This window comes from Puma concolor, chromosome D2 (assembly GCF_028749965.1).
Source record: "Puma concolor isolate L17-30 chromosome D2, mPumCon1.1.hap2, whole genome shotgun sequence".
NCBI lineage: Eukaryota > Metazoa > Chordata > Mammalia > Carnivora > Felidae > Puma > Puma concolor.
Window position 1 is genome coordinate 46,234,876 of NC_141677.1, and position 24,344 is coordinate 46,259,219.

Here is a 24,344-nt window from a genome sequence, read left to right on the forward strand (position 1 = left end):
TGTTTCAAGAAAATTATGTATCTTCATTTTGATATTGTGAGATTCTTTAGTTGTAACAGTCAGAGATAGTTTAATTAGTGGCTTGCCAGTCATTTTATCCTGCTAAATTAATCTACAGATTGATTAGGTGTGTGACTTTTTTTTTTTTACCCCAAAGAGTTAATGCCTTTTCCCAAACTTCTACCTACAAAATAATTATCTAAGGATACGATCTGTCACATTCTCTCTTTTAATCATTAATAGCCCATAACCAAGATTTGAGATAAGTCTGACTTTTGACTTTCATGTTAGGATCAAACAGCAACAAATATTTGTTCAGTTGAGAAATCCGACAAACACGTGTCAGTGGTAGACCAGCCATCATTATTGACCATTATGTCAGAGCTGGGAACATGAGTCTAGTGCATGTGGGACAAAATGTAGGTCAAAGGTGTTATTCCATTGATAATGGAGCTGTAGCCAAGCACACTGCTCTGTGCTTAATGTGGATATTCTTTGAAAAGTAGTAGTTCTTTGGTTAATAGAAGAGACATTCCAGTTGTCTCTAGATAATTCTATGGTATTTAGGTTAATATTGAAAATTTGTGAGTCCAGGAATTAAGATACAGTTGTTCTTTGTTCATTCATTCATTTAGCATACTTTATTCATTACCATCACTTTTAAGTTATGATATCCACCTCAATACCTCAAGATTATTCTTTTTAAACTAGGATAATACCAATTTTGAAGGATCATCTAAGTAAGTGATTCTCCCTTCAGAAATTGTTAGCATTTTATGTATTCATTTAGGATTTCTTGAGGCATTCTCTATATTAACCTCCACACTGGGCACTGGTTTTACTTGTTCCTGAGGATAACAAACTCACATGTAGGTGATATAATCAGAAATGACCGTCAGGTAGTTGTTACTGAATACTGGAGATCACAGAGGTGATGTTTTGGGGGAAGAATAATAAGAAATGCCAAATTCACATTCTTTTGAAATATGCATGGGAATTTGGGATGCCTCATATGTAGCAAGTGTTGATCACAGTCTAGGTCCTAATGAGTGTGGACTTCTTAGGGATAAGTGGGTACATAAAATAAGCTATTCAGAAGTGAATGCCATTCTAATGCAATATTCACCTGAAAGTATTTAATAGAAATCTAATACTTTAAAAATGTAACAAATTATAGTAAATCACTCTTGTGATATTACTAAATAGGCAGAGTAATGCAAATGATCCCAACATTTGTGATTATACTTCATGCAAAATCATAGTTAGGTCTGCATGGAAGTTTGAAATCTATTCACATCCTTAATTCATGATTCAATATAAAAATGTATTACAAATTGTCTCAATACCAGTCTCCCTCAGACTAACTAGTCCAACCTGCACAGGACTCCTCTCTGTTACTTGAACTTGCTGATCTTTTTCCTGGCTTGGATCCTGAATTTACATGTTTCCTTTGTCCACAGTGCTTTCCCCTGAAGCTCCCTGCGTGGATGGCTCCTTCATTTCTCAGCCCCAATTTCATATTCTCAGAGGGGCCTCACACACATATGCATAACCACTCTCTATCAGATCAACTCTTTGAAGGCCATTTGTGCCACTGAACACAATCAGGATTATCCAGCTTATTTGCTTGCTTGAAAACTGATTTTCTCCATAGATTAAAATTTCTATGAATACAAGCATCCTGCCATGCTTGTTCCCTACTGTATGCTCATTACACAGCACTGTGCCTGCCCTCATAGATGTTTTCTTCTTTTTTAAACGTTTATTTATTTTTGAGAGAGAGAGAGAGAGAGAGAGAGACAAAGTGTGAGCGGGGAGGGGCAGAGAGAGAGGGAGACACAGAATCCGAAGCAGGCTCCAGGCTCTGAGCTGTCAGCACAGAGCCCAGACGTGGGGCCGAACCTACAAACCGCCAGATCATGACCTGAGCTGAAGTCAGACGTTTAACCGACTGAGCCACCCTCGTGCCCCTGTTTTCTTTATGAATAAATGAATTAAGAATAAAATACAGATTAAGCAACCAGTCAAAATTCCCAGTCTTTAAGAAGTAAGAGACTCAAGTTTGAGGAGGAAGTAACTTCATTTCAAATGATAAGAAAAAAACCCCCACACATTTGAAAATGTCTGTGCACAGAGGTTTTGCCATCCATGGAATGTATTAAGAAATTACATTTAAACTTGGGCACAGAGGGCTTGTAGTTAGAACTGGACCTCTTCTCTGGGTAATTTCAACAATTCAGGGGGATGTATCTGAAGTATACAGGAATGGATGTCTCAGGGTGCAGAGAGCAAGAGCGCTGATGGGTTCAGGGGTTCTTGGGACTGGGAGCTGAAAAGCTTTGTGGGTACCAGGCAGCTTCTCTGTCTGCTTTATTCACTCCTTGCAGACTTCCTCTGCTTTTCAACCATAGGGAAGGCAGCAGAAGATGGTTACTCTGTAGCTCCTGCTCTTACTTTTCCTTTTAACCTAGACCAGTGCCATTTCCAAATTCCTAGCACGGAAAATCTGATTGCCCGGATTGAATTCTATTCAATCAACTGTGGCCTCAGGGACAGGGTGGGAAAGTACAATAGGAATGCCTGAGCTTATTTCAGAGGGTGAAGGAGCAGTTGAGAAGGTCATTTGTGGTCTGGGTGGACACAGAAAAGTATTCACTACCAAAGATATGTATGTTCATTAGCCTGGAGAGATGGAAATGATGTTAATATTTACTTTAAACAGTACATGATAAAATTGAAAATGAAATATATATGTGTATAAAGCATATGCCGTATTGGTGCAATAATGGCAATTAAAAACATGGAAAAAGGAAAAAAATAAGTACATTATATAGTTCCATGTACAGTAGGATCCCATTTTAATAAAGCGGGTATGTAAGTATGTGTATACATTAAAAGAATTGGAAATACTAAATACTAAAGAATTGGAGATACTAAAATCCTATGTGTGTTTTTTTTCTTTATGCCTCTAGTTTGAAGTATATGGATGTGTGAATCCACATTTATTTTTTAAACCTTTAGTAAAAACTTCAAACTTAATATATACAAAATAATATAATGAGCTACAGTACCCATGATCTACTATATTAAAACATTAGCCAATCTTATCTATTACTGCTCTTTTCTTTTATTGTATAAATATTTTATAGTAAATATATTTTATTTATAATTAAGAAATAAAGGAAACTTTTTCCTTTTGGAAAAAGAGCAGGTAATGTTTGAAATATTGAGCTAACAATTTGAGAAAAAGGAGAATTAAGTTTATACTTCATATTTGTGCCAAAATAAATTCCAGATGCATTAAAGTTTCAAATATCTTTTAAAAAAAGAAACCGTGAGTAGTAGAAGAAAATATAAGCAAACTTATTTGGTATCTAAAGATTAGAAGGTTAGGGGCACCTGGGTGGCTCAGTCGGTTAAGCGGCCGACTTCGGCTCAGGTGATGATTTCGCGGTCCGTGAGTTCGAGCCCCGCGTCGGGCTCTGTGCTGACAGCTCAGAGCCTGGAGTCTGCTTCGGATTCTGTGTCTCCCTCTCTTTGCCCCTCCCATACTCATGCTCTGTCTCTCTCTCTCTCTCAAAAATAAATAACACTATGGGGCGCCTGGATGGCTCAGGCGGTTAAGCGTCAGACTTCGGCTCAGGTCATGATCTCACGGTCCGTGAGTTCGAGCCCCGCGTCGGGCTCTGTGCTGACAGCTCAGAGCCTGGAGCCTGTTTTAGATTCTGTGTCTCCCTCTCATTGACCCTACCCCGTTCATGCTCTGTCTCTCTCTGTCTCAAAAATAAATAAATGTTAAAAAAAAAAAAAAAAAAAAGATTAGAAGGTTAAAAAAATGCAGCAACAAGAACGGTACATAAAAATCACCATAAAAAAAAAATTAAAAAAAAAAAAAGGGGGCGCCTGGGTGGCGCAGTCGGTTAAGCGTCCGACTTCAGCCAGGTCACGATCTCACGGTCCGTGAGTTCGAGCCCCGCGTCGGGCTCTGGGCTGATGGCTCAGAGCCTGGAGCCTGTTTCCGATTCTGTGTCTCCCTCTCTCTCTGCCCCTCCCCTATTCATGCTCTGTCTCTCTCTGTCCCAAAAATTAATAAATGTTGAAAAAAAAATTAAAAAAAAAAATCACCATATACCAAATTAAAAAGAAAGTGAAAAACCAGAAAAAAATATTGCATTTTGTCAGAAAATAATGCAATAAGCAAAAGACAAATATCTGTATGGATAAATGGGCAAGAGATATGAACAGAAAGTCCCCCAAAGAAGAAATAAAAATGGCCAATGAATGTATGAAAAAAATTTACTCACTAGTAATTGAAGGCACACAAATAAAATAATGACAGCCTGTGATTTTTCTCCTGAGAAATTGATAGAGAATATGTGGAGGAACAGCTACTCTCGTAAACTATTGGAAATGTAAATTGGCAAAACCTTTCTTGAGGACAACTGATAATGTGTTTGAAAATCTCAGAATTTGGAATACCTTTCGCCTAATGATTATACTTCTAGGAATTTCTCATGGCTATAGAGATGTAGCTAAAAATATATTTATCACAGTATTGTTATAATAGTAAAGAATTGAAAAAACAACCAACATGCTTTTAATAGGGAATTGCTATAATAGTTTTTAAGATTTTGGAATATCTGTGCCAAAGTATTGACATATTATGTAGTATTTTAAAATAATATAAAATAATGGGACGCCTGGGTGGCTCAGTCAGTTGGGCATCCGACTTCGGCTTAGGTCATGATCTCGTGGTTCATGGGTTCGAGCCCTGCATTGGGCTCTGTGCTGACAACTCGGATCCTGGAGCCTGCTTTGGATTCTGTGTCTCCTTCTGTCTCTGTCCCTCCCCTGCTTGCTCTCTCTCTGTCTCTCTGTCTCTCTCTCTCTCTCAAAAGTAAATAAACATTAAAAAAATTAATATAGAATAATACTTAAGGACATACAAAATATATTTAACATATTAAGTAAAAATCACATTGAAAACAACTGGATGTCCACAAAAGTGTTAACTGTGTTGATTTGGGGATGTTGAGGTTACAGGTGTTATTTATTTGCTTATTTAGCTTCTCTCATTTCTAAGCATGTATTTTATAATAAGACAAGCAAACCATTTTAAAAATAGCTATTGTTTTTAAGCAATAACTTGGAATATATATGCTTTAGCTCTTCCTAACGATGCTCTGTCTGTACAGATTTACCGTTTTTAAGACTGTCCATTTTTCCAAACGAAACTAAGGAAAAAAACTAAGGAGGCAGTGTTGGGGAGGGGTGTGAATTAGATTTATTGCCTGAAGGAAACTAAAAATACTGTTTTATAAAAATAGCTGTTATTATTAGAAAACTTAGTGCTAAGAAATCTTTTTGTTTTATTATAAAGTTGAATTTATGAATATAGAATGTGATTATTTGAAAAGGAGCTCTATGCTACTGTGGTTTTAAGGATTCAGATTATTACTGACGGAGCTAAAAATACATGCAATTGTCTCTCAATGCTTTTTTTTTTTTTTTTTTGGTCCTGGAAAAATTAGCTAAATAAGAAAACAAAGGTGTTGGAAAATCAACGAGAGGTATTACTTATGGCAGACATGTGTCCATTTCTATGCCTTACTATTTTTAAAAATCTTTGCCTATAAATACCAAAACAGGAAATAGCTAGTCTGAAAAGCAGTTGGTTATGATAAATTATGACTGTTTAAGAGACCAGGAAATCTTTAGAAAACATTTTTATTAAAATTATCTCCAGCATCTTTATCCTATTGCCTTAAAACAGCGTTCACATTTTGTCTCTTTACACCCAAATTCCTTAGTGCGATAAATGTTGCATTTAACTGATTTAATCAGATTGATCTATTTAATTTGATTCTGAGCCTAGATTATTTCTTTTTTGGTGACTTTTTGTTTTTGTTTGTTTGTTTAAGATTATATTTGGGAATTTAAATATCTTTTTGTTCAGCGCAATTACATCCTAGAAAGCTTAGAATTGCATACAACATCTTGGTCATCCTGTGAGTGCCTGTTTGATGATGATATAAGGGCGGTTAAATTTAAAGCAAAATTCCAAAAAAGCATGCCCTCCTTTGTGAAGATGTCAGATTTGGCAACACACTTAGAGGATAAGTGTTCAGGTAAGATCTCTATATATGTAAGACACTGCTAGTTTAAGCTGCCATTTGTGGGGAAAAATGTACAATTGAACATAAAAGTGAAATACAGATCATCATAAATAGCCGAACCAGATATTTGCATCTTCTGAGCTTTCTGCCTACCAATCCTTTGAGGTTAAGTTGTAATTATTAGAGAATTACTTAAAAATATTTTTTGCATATTTATACAAGCCGTTCATCATTTAATAAACCGGAAATAGAAAAATGACCCTAACCAGAGTGACTGTTGAGATAAGCATTTTATCAAGTTACTAAGCTGCTACCTATACATGGTTGTTAAAATTTAGCATTGATATAGAATCCACGCAATTTGCTTACTGCTTAGTAAAATATAATGTACTTTCTGAACTCACGTATTTGTATGTGTGTGTGCATATATGGGTATAAAATTAATCCTTAGAAACACTACATGAAAGAATGGCTTTGGAAATGGATTTTATTCACATACATGCTTTCCATGAACTTAATACCATTAAAGTAATTAGAGTGCAGTAGTAAAAGGAATGTGCTTTGGGTTCAATATGTTATACACTTCAGAATAAAGAGAGTCAAATAGTGAAAATAACTAGATAAAGTGATACAAGTTAAGTGGAAAATACTTCTCATAAATTGCATTGGCTTCCTAAGTACAGAGATGATGCTAAAAGTATGCTAACTCCTAGTTAAAGGTATAACAAATTAGATGGCATTCAAGGATGTATTTAAGGTTGCTAAATGCCAATAATCAATCAGTAAATGTCAGTGATCATCAATCTTGGAAACTAATAGAATGTTTTCTAGTGGTTTTGTAGCAATTGTTTTTAGAGGGGAAATGAGGGTTGAAAAAAATGGAATGTATCTGTAGGTTTATTGTTACATAATTTAAATTTTCTAATGAAGAAGAAAATATTTGGTCAAATTTTTTTTCTCAGAATTTATATAAGATTACCATTTTTGGTGCTTTTGTAGGTTAAGTTTTTAAGAATATCTCAGGAACTTTGGATCTTGATAGTAAGTTTTAATTTTATTCTCCCGTTTGCATGAGTGATTTTCTGAATTCTTATAGATGGTTTTAGATTTTATTAAATGCTAGGTGTGGTTTAAGTGAAATAAGATTATTTTTACAATTCTAATAAAAAAGAATCTGTTCCAAAATGAAATGGGTTTGAAGCTCCTAAGAGATCACATGCTAAGATTTTCAAGTTTATTTCTGGGACTTTTTGCTGGCACGCTATACCCCCTTTTGGTACATCCACAGAAAGGTGTAAGTTGTATCATAGGCAGAGCAGAGGATCTATCAGAGTGCTTTTCAAATATGGCTCAGAGTGTCAGATTTAAAAAGGTTTTTAACTGAGTTTTTAGGGCATAATTTTCATACAGTAAACTGCCCTTATTTGAAGTATACACATTCACACTGGTGAGTTTTGACACGAAACCCATGAAACCATCACCACAGTCGTTAAACCATCACCAGTCTGCCCCTTTGTAATCTCTCCCTTCCACGCATGCCTGCCCCCTGATCCTTCTAGGCAATCAATCTGCTTTCTATCACCAGAGATTAGTTTGACTTTTCTATGATTTTTTATACATGGAATCATATATTATGTACACTGTTTTGTTTGGCATCTTTAAGCAAATTCTTTTGAGATGTATCTCTGCTTTTGTGCATATCACTAATTCATTCCTTTTTATTCTGTTGTATGAATGCACTGCGATTTGTCTGTTCATCTGCTGATGGACATCTGGGTTGTTTCCAGTTCTTGGCTATTATAAGTAAAGCTTCTATAAACATTCATGTATAAAGTGTTAGATGGACATAGTCCTTTCTTTTTTTGCTGGTAGGTACCTAGGAGTTGAATAAATAGCTGTATTGTATGGTAGATATGTGTTTAATTTTTTAAGAAACTGTCAAACTGTTTTCCAAAGTAGTTGTAGCATTTTACATTTCCACCAAGCAGTGTGTGGGAGTTCTGTTTTTCCCATATCCACGTCAACGCTTGGTATGAGCATTCTTTTTAATTTACGTAATGATAGGTGGTTGTGGTTTTAATTTGCATTTCCCTATTGGCTAATGATATTGAGCATCTTTTCATGTACTTCATTGCCATCCATATGTCTTCTTTGATGAAGTGTCAACTGAAATCTTGTGCTCATTTAAAAAACAAGGGTTGGGGGCGCCTGGGTGGCGTAGTCGGTTAAGCGTCCGGCTTCAGCCAGGTCACGATCTCGCGGTCCGGGAGTTCGAGCCCCGCGTCAGGCTCTGGGCTGATGGCTCAGAGCCTGGAGCCTGTTTCCGATTCTGTGTCTCCCTCTCTCTCTGCCCCTCCCCCGTTCATGCTCTGTCTCTCTCTGTCCCAAAAAAAATAAATAAACGTTGAAAAAAAAAAATAAATAAATAAAAAACAAGGGTTGATTATTTTCTTATTATTGAATTTTGAGAGTTCTTTATATTCTGAATAAAAATTATTTATTAGATACATGCTTTGCAAAGATGTTCTCCTAGTCTATCATTTGTCTTCTCACTTGTTCTTTTAACCAGGTCTTTTGAAGGCCCTAAGTTTTGAATCTTGATGAACTCCAATGTATCCATTAAAAAAAGAAATTATTATTTTGAGAGAGAGACAGGACGTGTGTGAGCAGAGGAGGGGCAGAGAGAGAGAGAGGGAGAGAGAGAAGACCAAGCAGGCTCTGCGCTGGTGCTGTCAATGCAGAGCCTGACACAAGGGCTCCATCTCACAAACTGAACTGTGAGATCATGACCTGAGCCTAACTCAAGAGTCAGCCGCTTAATCAACTGAGCCACCCGGGTGCCCCCGGAATACTCTTTATTTGCATTTAGTGGTTTGGTATAAAGGATACAACTCAGGAACAGCCAAATGGAAGAGATGCACAGGGCAAGGTATGGATGAAGGGGCACAGAGCCTCCACCCTTTTCAGGTTCTCCCAGTACCTCAACATGTTCATTAACCCAGAAGCTCCTTGAACCCTTTTGTTTAAGGCTTTTATCAAGGTTTCCTTGTGTAGGCATGATTGATTAAACCACTGGCTGTTTGTGATTAATTCAATCTCCAACCTCTTTCCACTCCCCAGAGTTTGGGGGGGTGGAGCTGAAAGTTCCAACTCTCTAACCATGCCTTGGTCTTTCTGGTCATCAGCCCCCTTCCCCACCAAGACCTGAAGCTGCCCATGGGCCCAGCCGCCTGTCATCATCTTATTAGCATACGGAAGTCACTCTTATCACTTGGAGATCCAAGCATTTTTTAGAGCTCTGTGCCAGGAACTAGGGACAAAGATCAAATATTTATTTTTTATTATATCATAAGATGGGAGCATAAATCCAGTCCCTTTTTCTACGTTGGCCAAATGCCAGATTAAAATTTTCTGACTTGTGTAGTGTTAATTCACATATGTATGCATATATGTTCTCCAAGATATGACCATTATTAAGTCTAAGGAGAATGCAAGTGGAAAACAAAAACAGTAACACCTCTCAAAAAACCCAACTTTTAATGGAATACAGAGATCTATTCTTAGAGAAGAACTCCATATACCTAGTTCTACATTGCAACATTTATTAATACTAACAGTTAATTAATTTTTTTTAATTTTTAATGTTTATTTTTGAGAGAGACACAGTGTGAGCAGGCGAGGGGCAGAGAGAGAGGGAGACACAGAATTCAAAGCAGGCTCCCAGGCTCTGAGCTGTCAGCATAGAGCCCAATGCAGGGCTCAAACTCATGAACCGAGAGATCATGACCTGAGCTGAAGTCGGATGCGTAACTGACTGAGCCACCCAGGCACCCCAATACTAACAGTTAATTTAAATTAATATTCCTGGGGGCGCCTGGCTGCCTCAGTCAGTAGAGCATGCAACCCTTGATCTTGGGGTCATGAGTTCGAGCACCATGTTGGGTGTAGAGATTACTTAAAAATAAAACCTTAAAAAATTAACATTTCTAGAAGATGAACACAGATGATAGAATATACAAATTTTTATACTGCTTCATATTTATGCACCCCTCCTCTGCCCTCCAAGAGCACTATAGGCTTATGGAGCTGGTTGCTGCAAGAAAGTATGCCACAGGTAGAATAGGGGCTACATTTAACTTGGTGTCATGGAGAAGTCAGCTCTATTATCTACTGCTTACACAGAACAGCTCCCTGCTGGAATTGAAGACATAGAAATAGATTTTAAAATAAAAATGACTATCATAAACACTAACAAAATAGGTGCTCACAGCTCTGAAGATTTGGTTTGGGGGCTGAGGCTGAGGATTGGGCATGTCCTTGCAAACTCTGGAGATGGACTCCCCGTTGTTAAACCATGCAGAGACTTTGTGCTGTACAGTCAGTCCCTGGTTAGGCTGTGTTCAGAGTGGTCCTTTTAGCCATTTTTCCTTCTCTTTGTGTTCACTTAGAGGGCTAAATTCATTGTTTCTCTCATTGTTTATGTGTTTTTAAGACAGAAATGGATAGAGTATATAGAAGTACAAGCAGTTTTTTCCTGACATGTTTCAGTTAAATAAAAGGAGGGAGAAAGGGAGCTTAACATGGGACAATTTCCTAAGAAAGTCTGTTCTCTTAACAAAACTTCACAGAAGCTGGATGGGGTGAGGCTGTGCCTGGCTCCTTATAAAGAAATGAAGATGCTTACTCAGCATCTGGTCCTTCCATCAGCAGAATGTCAGTACCCAGCAGGCTATAAGCCCCCTTGAAGCAGAAGCTACATTAATAATGAACTTTTAATTCTTTTATAGAGGTGTGTAAATTTATAAAATGTTAGGAGTGATGTTAGTGTTCTTCTAAAATTATTGAATTCTTTCATCAATGTTTTAGTGATTCAACATGTCTGTGGAAAGGTATGATGTAGAGTCTGCTGTAGTTTATTAAGTATGCTGACCACTACGTATTCTTGCAATTCATGTAGGGATACAGGACATGATTGGAAAAGTCTTTGGGTGCCAAAAGACTAAAGCAAACAGAAGGACTTAGGAATAGGAAAGTCACCATTAGTGGGAGTCTTAAAGAAGACAACCCAAAAAGAGCATAGGTAGCCAGAAGGATGAGTTCCTGACCTGGAGTATACTCCCTGCTAAAAGGATGAAGAAGAACAAATCCAAAGGCTTAAATAAAGGTTTTAAACTGAATCTGGAGAGGAGGGGAGAAGATGAACTCAGATGAACTCACAGACCTCACTAGTATATAATAAGGCAAAGGTGAATTAGAAAAAGGGAATGCCTGATAGATACCAGATACTCAGTATTTGTCTAACAGGTGAATGCATGAGCCAGTGAGCAGTCAAGGAACATGCTCAATGTCCTGGCGAGTCACACATTTCGTAAATGCAGACTCTCGGTGCTCATGTGCTGTGTAACCTATGCCCAGAGAATGGATGGTGATGGGCAGGAAATTGAAAAACAAAAACAAAGTTTAAACAGAGGATAAGCTAGTGGTGTATTATTTTGGATAAAGCAGAGACTGAAAGAATAGCTGACCTGCCACTTGGCTTTTAGCAATGATCAGAAGAAGGACAGGACAGGGAAAGAGGGTATATTAGCTGGTTTCAAGTGTTTGAAGGAATTTCCCCTGAAAGAAGGATAGACCTTATTTTGCATGATGCTAGAGAACAGAGAGGAAGAAAACACCCACCTCTGCAACCAAACTCTCCAAATAAATCTTCACTTTTAGTTACCGGCAGCTCACCCATCACTTCCCAGAGTAAACACTGAAATTGCAAGCGGGTGAGATTGTCCAGGGAAAGAGTGAACAAAAGAGAAGACCAAAAGCGAGTCCTCAGGGATATCCTTCACTGTAAAAGCAACGGAATCAACCATATCGTTAACCATGTTTGTAAACTGCAGTTATAATTTTGGTCCTATCATTTATAAATATGTCTTTTTGTTGGTCTCTTGTAGGAGTGATTCTAATCAAAGCCCAGATTTTAGAGCTAGTAATACCTGTTACAGCAGCTCAGAAGATAACTCTGAATGCCCACAGCTCCCTGAGGAGCATCTTCTCTTCCCTTCCTGACATCGTATATACTGGCTGTGCAAAGTGCGGATCAGAACTGGAAACTGATGGGAATAAGATCTATAAACAGTGCTACAGCTGCTTGCCCTTTACGATGAAGAAGCTGTACTACAGGTGAGGCAGCCAGGCAAGCCAGTGGGACGGAAGATATTTATTATTAGAGGACCGGAAATGACCAACAAATCGTATATATCAATTCTTACTTTTTTTTTGTTTGTTTGTTTTGTAAGTTTCTTTTTTTTATATATGAAATTTATTGTCAAATTGGTTTCCATACAACACCCAGTGCTCATCCCAACAGGTGCCCTCCTCAACGCCCATCACCCTATGAGAACTAACTAGAGCTAAATCCAAGAGAATACATTTTTTTCCCTTGAATGACAAATGGTTATTTATGAAAGCAAAAATTATCCAGTAATCATAACAGGAATTTTTAAAAGCAGTAATTGGGAGATTTTTATTGTCTTCAAGCAGCTATACTGAAGAAAATTTTTACTTGGTTTATATTTTTAACCAAGATCTAAATGGCTCATGAGAAACTGATTTCCCTACCTTAACATATAATTGGAATTTAAAAGTTAAAAGTATTCTATGATCTAACCTCTGAGTTATGGAAGCTAATAAGATGTTTAACGTTTCTGTGCCTTAGTTTTTCCAACTTTATATTAGAAATTAAGGATTGCAAATGTTCTTTGGTAAAATTGCAAACCAGCTCAGTGGAAGACACATTTTTCAAATAATAAATGTTCAGTCATGGATAATATTTTTCTTTTTACCTTGTAAATTATATGGCTTTATAGAATAGCCATCAGTGTCTTATGCTCTTTTCTATTTCTAACTACTGCAGTATCTAAAAACTAAATGCAGGGGCGCCTGGGCGGCGCAGTCGGTTGGGCGTCCGACTTCAGCCAGGTCATGATCTCGCAGTCCGTGAGTTCGAGCCCTGCGTCAGGCTCTGGGCTGATGGCTCAGAGCCTGGAGCCTGTTTCCGATTCTGTGTCTCCCTCTCTCTCTGCCCCTCCCCCGTTCATGCTCTGTCTCTCTCTGTCCCAAAAATAAATAAACGTTGGAAAAAAAAAAATTAAAAAAAAAAATAAATAAAAACTAAATGCACATGTATTCAGCATGTTATCATGGTATACATTAAGAACATTTTTCAGAAGCTTAATCTATAAACCTTATAAATAAGTAAGTACATTTTGCTCTTACTCTGAAGGTTGCTTGTATGAGAAAGAAAATTAAATTAAGATGCATGGTATATAAGAAACATAATTAACTAAAATTTATTTCTTATCAACAGTTAAGGCTCCTTACAGAGTATATGTGTTATTTTATGCCATTCTTAATGTTCCTAATCAATATATTGTTTATTGGACAAAAACATTACTCAATAAATATCCCTTAAAGAGAAGAGAGACTTTGAATATTCAGTCTAAAGAATAACTGTTCAAGAGAAGGACCTCACATATCAATATCACCCGATTATGGTATAATCTAGTATGAGGTACATAAGGTCTAATCCTAAACGATACTGCATTGAAGAGGTAGTGCTAATTCTTTGTGTTACTCGAATGTTGATAGACAAAGTAAGAGTTGGGTTTTTTAAAAAATTTATTTAAAAGTCTTTAAATTGTTCTTAGGTTTAGGATCCAGATTAAAAGAAAACTTTGAGATATTAAATGACAGATTCTTTCAAATTATCACATATGTAATTCAGAAAACATCGCATAAGTCATCACTTAGGACTCTACATAACTCAGTCAGCAAACTGAAGAAGAAAAAGCTCTGGTTATTTTTCAAAGACTCCATCAATTAGGCAGTTATTAGGTGTCTATGTATGTTCACCTGATATTTAGTGCTGTGGAGGTTGTATTGATTGATACAAGCATACTTCTTATACTTAAAAGTCTTTTATGAAATACTTAATGAACATTCCTATGGCAGGACAGTCCCATACTGTGAGTGGATCAATCACATTTTATGTTGGTTACTTGCAACTTGGAGCTGCTTTTCCAGTGGAAACATTAGATACCATGGTTTGAGTCTCACACTTGCTTGCAAAGGATTCTCTATGTGCTGATGACTTTCATTTGCATCTTTACCCTGATTTTTTCCTCCAAGCTCAAGTATTGAGATGCTGAATTCCCTACTTGAATATTTGTCAGGTATCCCACATTAAAAATGCCTGAGATTGACTCTCTTATTTTTTCCCATCTATATCAAACTGGATTCTTCCCATTTTTATACTTCCCAGTGAATGGCATCACCGTCTACCCCCGTAACCTAGAAACCTGCACATAACCTTTAAATCATTTCTTTTTCCTTACCTCTCATGTCTGATCTACTGGCAAGTCCTACAAATTTTCATCCAAAACTGTATCACAAATTCACTTGCTTTTTTCCGTCTCCACTGCTGGCATCTTAGTCCTGTTCCTCAGACTCAGGGGCACTATTGACATTTCAGGCAGGACACTTTCCAATTGTAGAGGGGATCCCACACATTGCAGAGCACGTGGCATCCTTTTCACCTGGCCTTGCTGAAACCCCGGTGATTGTGAAACCAGAAAGGGAAGTCAGTGCGTCCTGGTCCAGCAGCACGTGGGCCTGGTCCAAGCCTCTGCTATGTCTTGCTCAAACTGTCAGAGCAGCATCGTCTCTCAGTTGGTCTCCTTCTGCCTTTGCCCGCTCCAGCCCATTCTCTACGCAGCTGACTGGGTGATCGCTGCCTCACTTAAACACCTTCCAGGAGTTTCCCCTTAAACTGTCGTGCCCGTGTCGCGCCCGCAACCTTGTCTGCTGCCACGCATCCCCCTGCTCGCTGTGTTCCAGCCACCCCAGCCTTCGGGCAGTTCTTGGACACTCGTTCTTCTTCTCCGTGGGCTTTCTTGCGTGTTCTTCCCTCTGCCTGATTCCACCAGCCTGGCTCCCTCACGTCTCTGTTCAAATGGTACTTCATCAGGAGGCCTTCCTAATCCCGCGATTTTCTGCTACAGCACCAGGCGTGTGCACATTGCAATTTGTACTTGTCTGAGTTGTGTTCTGTCTTTTCTAAAAATCGTCTTTATTGGGTAGAACTCACGTAGCATCAAATGAACCCATCCAAGATATACAATCCATGGTTTTAGTATATTCACGGAGTTATGCAGCTGTCACCATGGTCAATTTTATGACATTTTCATTACCCCTGCCCCCAGTAGCCCCATTTCCATTAGCAGGCACCCCCCCAACTCAACGTTTGGACTGCTCCCCACATTTTGGCTGCTATAGATAGTACTGCTGTGAACATTTGTGTACACATTTTCATGTGAATGTACGTTTTAGAATTGTTGGGTTGTATGGTAACTCTATGTTTAACTTTTTGAGGAACTTCCAAACTGTTTTCCAAAGGTGTTGCCCAGTTTTACATTCTCACCAAGAGTATATGAAGTTCTGCACATCCTTGCCAACATTTTTTTATTATGTGTTTCTCTTTTTGTTGCTTGTGCTTTTAAATGGTATCGTAGCTAAGAAAGCTATCATTCTTAAGCTGAGATCATGGAGATTTACTCCTATACTTGTAAGAATTTTATGGTTTTGACTCTTACATATAGGTCCATAGTGTATTTTGAGTTGTAAGGATTATAAGGAAGGGGTCCAACTTCATTTTTTCACATGTGGATATCCGGTTGTCCCGGCATGATTTGTTGCAGAGACTATTCTCTCCCTGTTGAATCATCTTGGCATCACTGTCAAAATGCTTACTGTCTTTTCGCCCCTCTAAACTCTTATGCTCCTCATGTGAGGGAACCAGATTTGTCTTGTTTCCTAGCAAGCACCCAGTGCTTAGCATGGTGCTTGGCACATAGTAGATATTGAGTGTGTATTTGCTGAAATAAAGAATGAAGGAGGAAAGACAGCATGGGGGAAAGAGTAGAGTGAAAAAGAGGGAAGACCTAGAATCATCACGTGGGTAAAGGGGGAAAATCAGGAGTGTGGTTTAGCTGTTATGTTAAATTCCTCTATATTAATGAGTCTGTTTCTAAAACCTGTTCTCATTTTATTTTTTACAATTTATTTTTAACGTTTATTTATTTTTGAGACAGAGAGAGACAGAGTATGAACGGGGGAGGGGCAGAGAGAGAGGGAGACACAGAATCGGAAGCAGGCTCCAGGGTCTGAGCCATCAGCCCAGAGCCCGACGCGGGGCTCGAACTCACGGACCGCGAGATCGTGACCTGAGCTGAAGTCGGACGCTTAACCGACTGAGCCACCCAGGTGCCCCTACAATTTATTTTTAAAAGAGGTAATATAGCCATGGTAAAAATGCGAACAGTGGAGGAAGATACAAAGCAGAAAGTTCCTCCCCACCCACCCCGTCCACCACCAGTGCTGATTCCATGCTTGTCAAAGTTTTTTGTATATTCGTCTAGTAATTTATTATGCTAACACCAGCACATGTATATCCCTTTCTTTTTTTTTAATTTTTAAAAATTGTTTTTAATATGTAAAATTTAATGTGTAAGACATTCCTAATACCAACATAGAAATGTTTAAAAGATACAAAAGCCTTACTGTGACAATATCCCCTCCCTCCCTCCCCCCACCCACTGTGTCCTGGGCCTCCGTCCAGACACAGGCTATGCGCGTCCCTGCCCAGATTTCACTCCCCTGTGACACACAGCACTCTCTCCCCATCTCATCATTTTCACTTTGGAAATCAGTGCATGTCAGCAGTGAGGGAGCTTCCTCACACTTTTAGTTGGCTGCCTCGTATTCCATACCTGAATAGATCGGCATATATTTAATTGGTGCCTTGTGGGTAGACAGTGATGTGTTCAAATGTAACGCAACTGCTAACAGTATTGCAGTGCACGTCCTGAGACAAATGCCCCTCCTATGAGTGATTGTATGGCTGCAGGATAATTTCTGGGCTGGCAGATACTGGTAGAGTGCCTTCCATCGACACCGGATCAATTCCATACTTCCTGCACCAATGTATGAGAGTACCCATCGCCCCACAACCTTGCCAACAAGAATCATGCTCCTCGACCATCTAGTAGTTGCAAATGGAACCTCAGTGGCCCTTTAACTGTATTTCTCTCATTACAAGTGAGAAGTAAGGTTGAACTTTTATTGTTGGTGGTTTAAGAGCTATTGCTTTTGCTTTCCTGCAAAGCTTTTTTTTTTCTGTGTCCTCATGGCCTTTGCCATTTTCCTATGGGTACTTGTAGGAAACGTTCTATTAAAGGACATGAGCACTTTTTTTTTTTTTTTTAAATTTCTATCTAGGTTAGTTAGCAGATAGTGCAATAATGATTTCAGGAGTAGATTCCAGTGATTCATCCCCTATGTATAACACCCAGTGCTCATCCCAACAGGTGTTCCCCTTTAATGCCCCTTACCCATTTAGCCCATCCCCTCCCCACAACCACTCCAGCAACCCTCAGTTTGTTCTCTGTATTTAAGAGTCTCTTATGTTTCCCCCCCTCCTTGTTTTTATATTATTTTTGCTTCCCTTCCCTTATGTTCATCTGTTTTGTAACTTACATTCCACATATAAGTGAAGTCATATAATATTTGCCTTCCTCTGACTAATTTCGCTTAGCACAATACCCTCTAGTTCCATCCACGCTGTTGCAAATGGCAAGATTTCATTCTTTTTGATCACTGAATAATATTCCATTGTATACGGATACCACATCTTCTTTATCCATTCGTCCATCGATGGAAATTTGGGCTCTTTGCATACTTTGGCTATTGTCGATAGTGCTGCTATAAACATTGGGGTGCATGTGCCCCTTCAAAACAGCATCCCTGTATCCCTTGGATAAATACCTAGTAGTTCAATTGCTGAGTCATAGGGTAGTTCTATTTGTAACTTTTTGAGGAACCTCCATACTGTTTTCCAGAGTGACTGCACAAGCTTGCATTCCCACCAGCAGTGCAAAAGATATCCTCTTTCTCTGCATCCTTGCCAACGTCTGTTGTTGCCCGAGTTGTTAATTTTAGCCATTCTGACTGGTGTGAGGTGGTATCTCATGGTGGTTTTAATTTTCATTTCTGTGATGATGAGTGATATTGAGCAGTTTTTCACGGGTCTGTGAGCCATCTGGATGTCTGCTTTGGAAAAGTGTCTATTCATGCCTTTTGTCCATTTCTTCACTGGATTATTTGTTTTTTGGGTGTTGAGTTTGATAAGTTCTGTATAGATTTTGGATACTAGCCCTTTATCTGATATGTCATTTGCAAATATCTTCTCCCATTCCGTCGGTTGCCTTTTAGTTTTGCTGATTGTTTCCTTCCCTGTGCAGAAGCTTTTTATCTTGACAAGTTTCCAGAATTCAGTTTTGCTTTTGTTTCCCTCACTTCTGGAGACGTGTTTAGTAAGAAGTTACTACAGCTGAGGTCAAAGAGGTTTTTGCCTGCTTTCTCAAAACTCTAGGATTTTGATGGCTTCCTGTGTTAGGTTTAGATCTTTCATCCATTTTGAGTTTTTTTTTGTGTATGGTGTAAGAAAGTGGTCCAGGTTCATTTTTTGCATGTCGCCGTCCAGTTTTCCCAACACCTTTTGCTGAAGAGACTGTATTCCATTGGCTATTCTTCCCTGCTTTGTCAAAGATTAGTTGGCCATATGTTTGTGGGTCCATTTCTGGGTTCTCTATTCTGTTGCATTGATCTAAGTGTCTGTTTTTATGCCAGTACCATGCCGTCTTGGTGATTACAGCTTTGTAATACATCTTGAAGTTCAGGATTGTGATGCCTCCAGCTTTGGTTTTCTTTTTCAGGATTGCTTTGGCTATTCAGGGTCTTTTCTGGTTCCATACACATTTTAGGATTGTTTGTTCTAGCTCTGTGAAGAATGCTGATATTATTTTGATAGGGATTGTATTGAATATGTAGATTGTTTTGGGTAGTATTGACATTTTAACAATATTTGTTCTTCCAATCCATGAGCATGGAATGTATTTCCATTTTTTTTGTCTTTTTCAATTTTACAAGATTTCTATAGTTTTCAGCGTATAGATTTTTCACCTCTTTGTTTAGGTTTATTCCTAGGTATTTTATGGGTTTTGGTCCTTTCTTTAAAAATACAGGGGCGCCTGGGTGGCTCAGTCAGTTAAGCGTCCGACTTTGGCTTAGGTCATGATCTCACGGTCTGTGAGTTCGAGCCCCGCGTCGGGCTCTGTGCTGACAGCTCAGAGCCTGGAGCCCATTTCAGATTCTGTGTCTCCCTCTCTCTCTGCCTCTCCCCTGTTCATGCTCTGTCTCTCTCTGTCTCAAAAATAAATAAACATTTAAAAAAAATTTAAAAAAAAATAAAAATAAAAATACATAGATGGGGCATCTGGGTGGCTCAGTTGGCTGAGCATCCAACTCTTGATTTCAGCTCAGGTCATGATCTCAGGGTCATGAGATCAAGTCCTCCATTGGGCTCCAGGCTGAGCGTGGATCCTGCTTGGGATTCTCTCTCTCTCTCTCTCTCTCTCTCTCTCTCTCTCTCTCTCCCTCCCCCCACCATGACTCCTCCCCTGCTCCTACCTGCATGTTCTTTCTCTAAAATAAATTAAAAAATGCATAGATAGAATAATATTCACTTTGTTTTATTCATGTCGTTGGTTCCTTAGAGTCCATCTAAGGACTGGCATTCCTTCCCTAATAGCACTTATAACCCTTCCTCATTCTTTTTAACACCCACATAGTATTCTGCTGTAGGACATACTGGAAATGATTTATCTTGTTCCCTGTTTAGTGACATGCAGAACAGTTTGGTTAATAGTTTGGTTCTGACAGGAAAGAGCCCAGTTGGGAAAAATGACTTGAAATTGTGATTTTGGAAATGTGTGATTATCTTTATTTTTATTTCTAAAAATAATTTACACAACGGTGTAAAAATATGTTTTCTTATATTAGTATCTGAAATCTTAAAATGAATCTGGAATAAATCAAATTTATCCATTTATTGTTTGAAACTTAAAAAAAAAAAAAAAGCCCTTCTCTTATTCCTAGGATGTCTCAGAGCATCCTAGAGTCATTTTAGGAATTAAAATGGACTCTGAATAAAAACCCAGTGCTCTTTGAAATGACCTTGTATTTAAGCATTTCTTTAATTTGAAAACCTTGTTGAGGGTCGTGTGTTATTTGCTCTTTTGTAGGCCAGCTTTAATGACCATCACTGATGGAGTACATAAGGTGTGCGTCCATGTAGGATCAGAGCTGATTGAGAAGATGCTACTCAACATTTCTCCTGACTGGCTCAGCAGAGTTGTCGGTAAGGTATCAACACGCCGTCCAGGGGCTGCTGTTGGTGAGACCATTCATTTCAGGGGTGTCCACAGTATACTGGAGCAGAAAGAACACTATGCTGTAAATTAAGGTCTTTTTTCTATCCACGTAAAAAGGAAACAAAGGGGACGTCAGATGGAAGATAAGACCTGCCCCTCTCCCCGCAGTAGGGCACCCCTGATGGTCTTGATCCTGGGCGGTTTCCTGCTCCTCCCCCAGGAATGGGGGGATTTTTCTTTCACCTTCCCCGCCCCTCTCCCATCTTCAGCACTGGAGCAGTAGGATTTGCCGGTCCCTGCTGGAGCACTTTAAGGTTCTTGTTCCTTAAAGGAGGGCGGAGGGGTCCTGGGTGGGGGGTGGTTTGTGTTTTCCTTGTGGCCGCTTCTCCCCTTCTCCTGGCCTCACCAGGTTGGAAGCTTTCTCTCTGTCCTGCCCTCAGTCCAGGCTTGTGAGCACCTGGTAGGGACGAGAAGCACACTTGAGGGTACGGACTCCCCTCGCCTGTGCACTGGCCTACACTTGGCTTTTAGCAAGTCATTAAAATTGTAGCTCACCTGTTCTGTCCCCGCTCACTTCGATGGGTGTGGCTGTCTCACTGCCTCTGCCTTCTTAGCGGCTCAATAAATTGTGATTTTGTAGTTTCTTCAGTTTTCCTAATAATTGTTAAGGTTGGAGCCATGTTCTTTCCAGCTTTTCACATCCTAACTGGAAGGCTCTCTGTTCTTTTTTTATTCACTGTCTTTATTAACTTGCATTCTTTTGGCTCTTTCAGGCCTTCTCTCAAGGTTGTTTGTTGTATTTTCAGTCTTGTCCCTTCATTTTAGGCACAATACCAGTTAGTCTTCGTTTCTCACAGAAGCACCATCATCCTCAGATCAAATATATGTCTGTTTTGCTCACAGAGTCAAAGTTGTCCTTCCTGGCATTAATTAAATTGTAACCCTAAGGGAACATGTGGGTACCAATTCTAAAGTGGTCATCAGACCATTCAAATGATCACTAATCTTGACTTCTTTTAAGCTTATCCAAGTGAAAATACAAAACAAAAAAAAAAAAAACAAAAAAAAAAAAAAGAAAGAAAGAAAGAAAAGTATCATTAAGAGAATTCTCTCACTTCTAAAAATTTGTGATTGGCTGCCCAGGAGTCTGTAGACCCGATCCAAGAAAGGCTGGTGGTGTTGGTCAGGGAGCGAGTGTAGCTTGACATGTGTCTGGTCAGTCTAGTATGGAGGCACCCCGCTCAATAACTGGATTTGGTGTCCTAAAAAAATAAAAGGAAGCCTATAGGACAAGTGCAAACATAGAGTGACATACTATATCTATAATTTCAGTATTTTTGTGTTATGAAGATTTGATGCTCATTGCGTAGCTGCTTCAGGGTTTTGTTATATAAATTTATACATATGATAAGGGCTGTAGACTGGATAAATAAGAGTTCTTTTCTGACCCGGACACACTCTTTTTGTCTCAGACTTGACTTAAGAAGATGTTAATGTCCGCTCTTTCCACTGTTGTTTTAAGAAGCCCTTAGCTGTGCCGAGTAGAACTGCTGTCAGTCTGAACAGCCTGTCCTGAACTGTGGATCATCAATTCTAGAGTATCCTCAGCACCCGTGACTAGAAGGAGAAGGGGTAGAAAGAGAACTAACTGTAAAGTGGGTTCGGGGCTTGAGAAACCAAGGGGAACAGTGAACCCTTAGCCCTGTGCGTTTCCGTCGCCCGGAAGGGACGCTGAGGCTGTGAGCGTTTCCTTGTTCCGCAGCCCCTTCGTCAGAGGTCACCTACGGCATGGTCGCCGCAGACCTGTTCCACGCGCTGCTGGCAGGCGGAGGGGCGCCCTGTGCGGTGAAGCTGCAGAGCCTCTTTGTGCTGGATGAAAACAGCTTCCCCTTGCAGCAAGAGTTCTCCCTCCTGGATGTCTATCCGGACGGCACAAAGCCCGAGCCCAGTGCCCTTCTCTGAGGCCACGTGAGGAAATCGCAGGTACTTCAAGGAGGACCGCTGGAATGATTTGTGTCTTGAAATGAATGTCTGGCAGGGCTTTTCCTTGGGTTTTGAAAAAAAAAAAATTTTTTTTTTTTTTTAATAAAGAGAATTGTGTTCAATATATAAATTGAGAGTTTTTTTTCAAAGAGAATTCTGCGAGGTTTTCTGTTTGTTTTTTGGCCTTTTCCTTTCCTGCTTCTAGAGGAAGGCTCTAGCAATAAGGGCAACATGCAGCAGTGTCCTGGGAATTAAAGGTTCACTCTACGGGTCCCTGCGCCATTCGAGAGCTATACTAAGGCCACAGGACACAGATGAAAGCCATTTCCTCGGGAGTTGCTTTTCTGCCATGCTTACAGACTCTCTGTGCTTTCCCTTAGTCCTGCTTGAATAAACTGTCAATGTGAAATGATTTCCTTGGTTATAACCACACATGATAATGGGTTAGTTTGCCTAAGCCTGTGTTTAGACAAGTTCAAGACAAGCATGTCTAAGAAGAAGCATTTGAAAATGAAGGCAATGGGGCGCCTGGGTGGCGCAGTCGGTTAAGCGTCCGACTTCAGCCAGGTCACGATCTCGCGGTCCGTGAGTTCGAGCCCCATGTCGGGCTCTGGGCTGATGGCTCAGAGCCTGGAGCCTGCTTCCGATTCTGTGTCTCCCTCTCTCTCTGCCCCTCCCCCGTTCATGCTCTGTCTCTCTCTGTCCCAAAAATAAATAAAAAATGTTAAAAAAAAAAAAAAAAAGAAAATGAAGGCAACAAGATCCTGCTTCAACAACTTTTATAAACGGCGGAAGAGAGCCACGTTGCTAGTTCATCTCTAGGATCCGATCACCTTACTGAACTGACATAGTAACAAACACCCGTTTGTGCTCTCACGGTTGTAGAAGGAGCTCGTGTCAAGTGGTCGTCACTGATGAGGAGATGGTGCTCGACCCGGACGTTTGCAGTACACTGAGGGTTAGTAGAGCGATAATACTGCTGGAAAATAACTAAATTCATAATTAAATGAACCAGTTTGTTTTTCTGTGCATGTACTTTTAAAAGTTCTTTTGGTTCATTGAAATTGTTTTCTCTAATTCAGGGTTTGTTAGATTTTTTTTTTAATTTGGCTTTTCTAAAAATGAACCTCAGGGCTTTTGTGATCCTCCCAGAAATAAGATGCAAAAATGTGTGTGAGAGAGTGCACACATACAGAAGCACATCTTTCCGTGGAGGAGGTCAGTAGTTTTCAACAAATCCTTGGAGGGAGCCTTGACCAAAAAAAAAAGGGGGGGAGGGGGGAGGGGAGGAACAGGTACTTTACTTGGTGAGTTAATTCCTGGGGAAGTAAAGGGATTAAATGAAATGATTGCTAAGGTTTTATCCAGCACCCAGTAAGGTGGGTACAAAAAGAGTTGTCCCCATGTGTAACCGGAGATAGTGGAATTCAAACAACAAAACAATTGGCTCTCCCGGATAATTCATGTGATGGGGGATGAGTCTCAAGCCCAGAGCTGATGTCTTCTAAGCCATGCTCTTTCAGTGATAACCACAGTAGAAGCCAATCCAGAGTTCCGATATAAAATGCGCCCAGTCAGTGTAAGCCTACCGAGAGCACTATTCTCTTAAACTTGCCCTTCCCCACTTTGTCCTCAAGAATCTGCCTAATCCTTTTATCAACCAAAGCATAGCTCCCTGGAGTAGATGGATCTTCACACCTTGTTGGGAAGAAGTCTTTAAGCCATTTCAAGTGACACCAAGAACAGCAGGTCACACTAATCTGCCTTCACAGAGTTGGGTACATAGTTCATGGGTTAACACATATTTCCATGAACCCTTATTTAAGCTGAAAATGACTTCCTTATGTCCTGAGGAAATTATCATCTATTTAATTGGGATCAGGGGAGCCACAGCTCCCAGGTATATTCCTTACCTGAGATGTAC

General features: G+C 39.5%; 1 protein-coding gene across 1 annotated transcript in view; it reads left to right on the plus strand.

Moving 5' to 3' along the window:
• SHLD2 (shieldin complex subunit 2) overlaps positions 1-23,448 on the plus strand; it is an 85,515-nt gene extending 62,067 nt beyond the window's left edge. Inside the window, 6 exon segments of the mRNA XM_086680186.1 lie at positions 5,922-6,128; positions 12,062-12,290; positions 20,309-20,424; positions 22,200-22,387; positions 22,390-22,936; positions 23,174-23,448. Of these exon segments, the coding sequence (XP_086536312.1) occupies positions 5,922-6,128; positions 12,062-12,290; positions 20,309-20,424; positions 22,200-22,387; positions 22,390-22,464 (815 nt within the window). The 3' untranslated portion in view covers positions 22,465-22,936; positions 23,174-23,448.
• Positions 23,449-24,344: the final 896 nt, after the last annotated feature.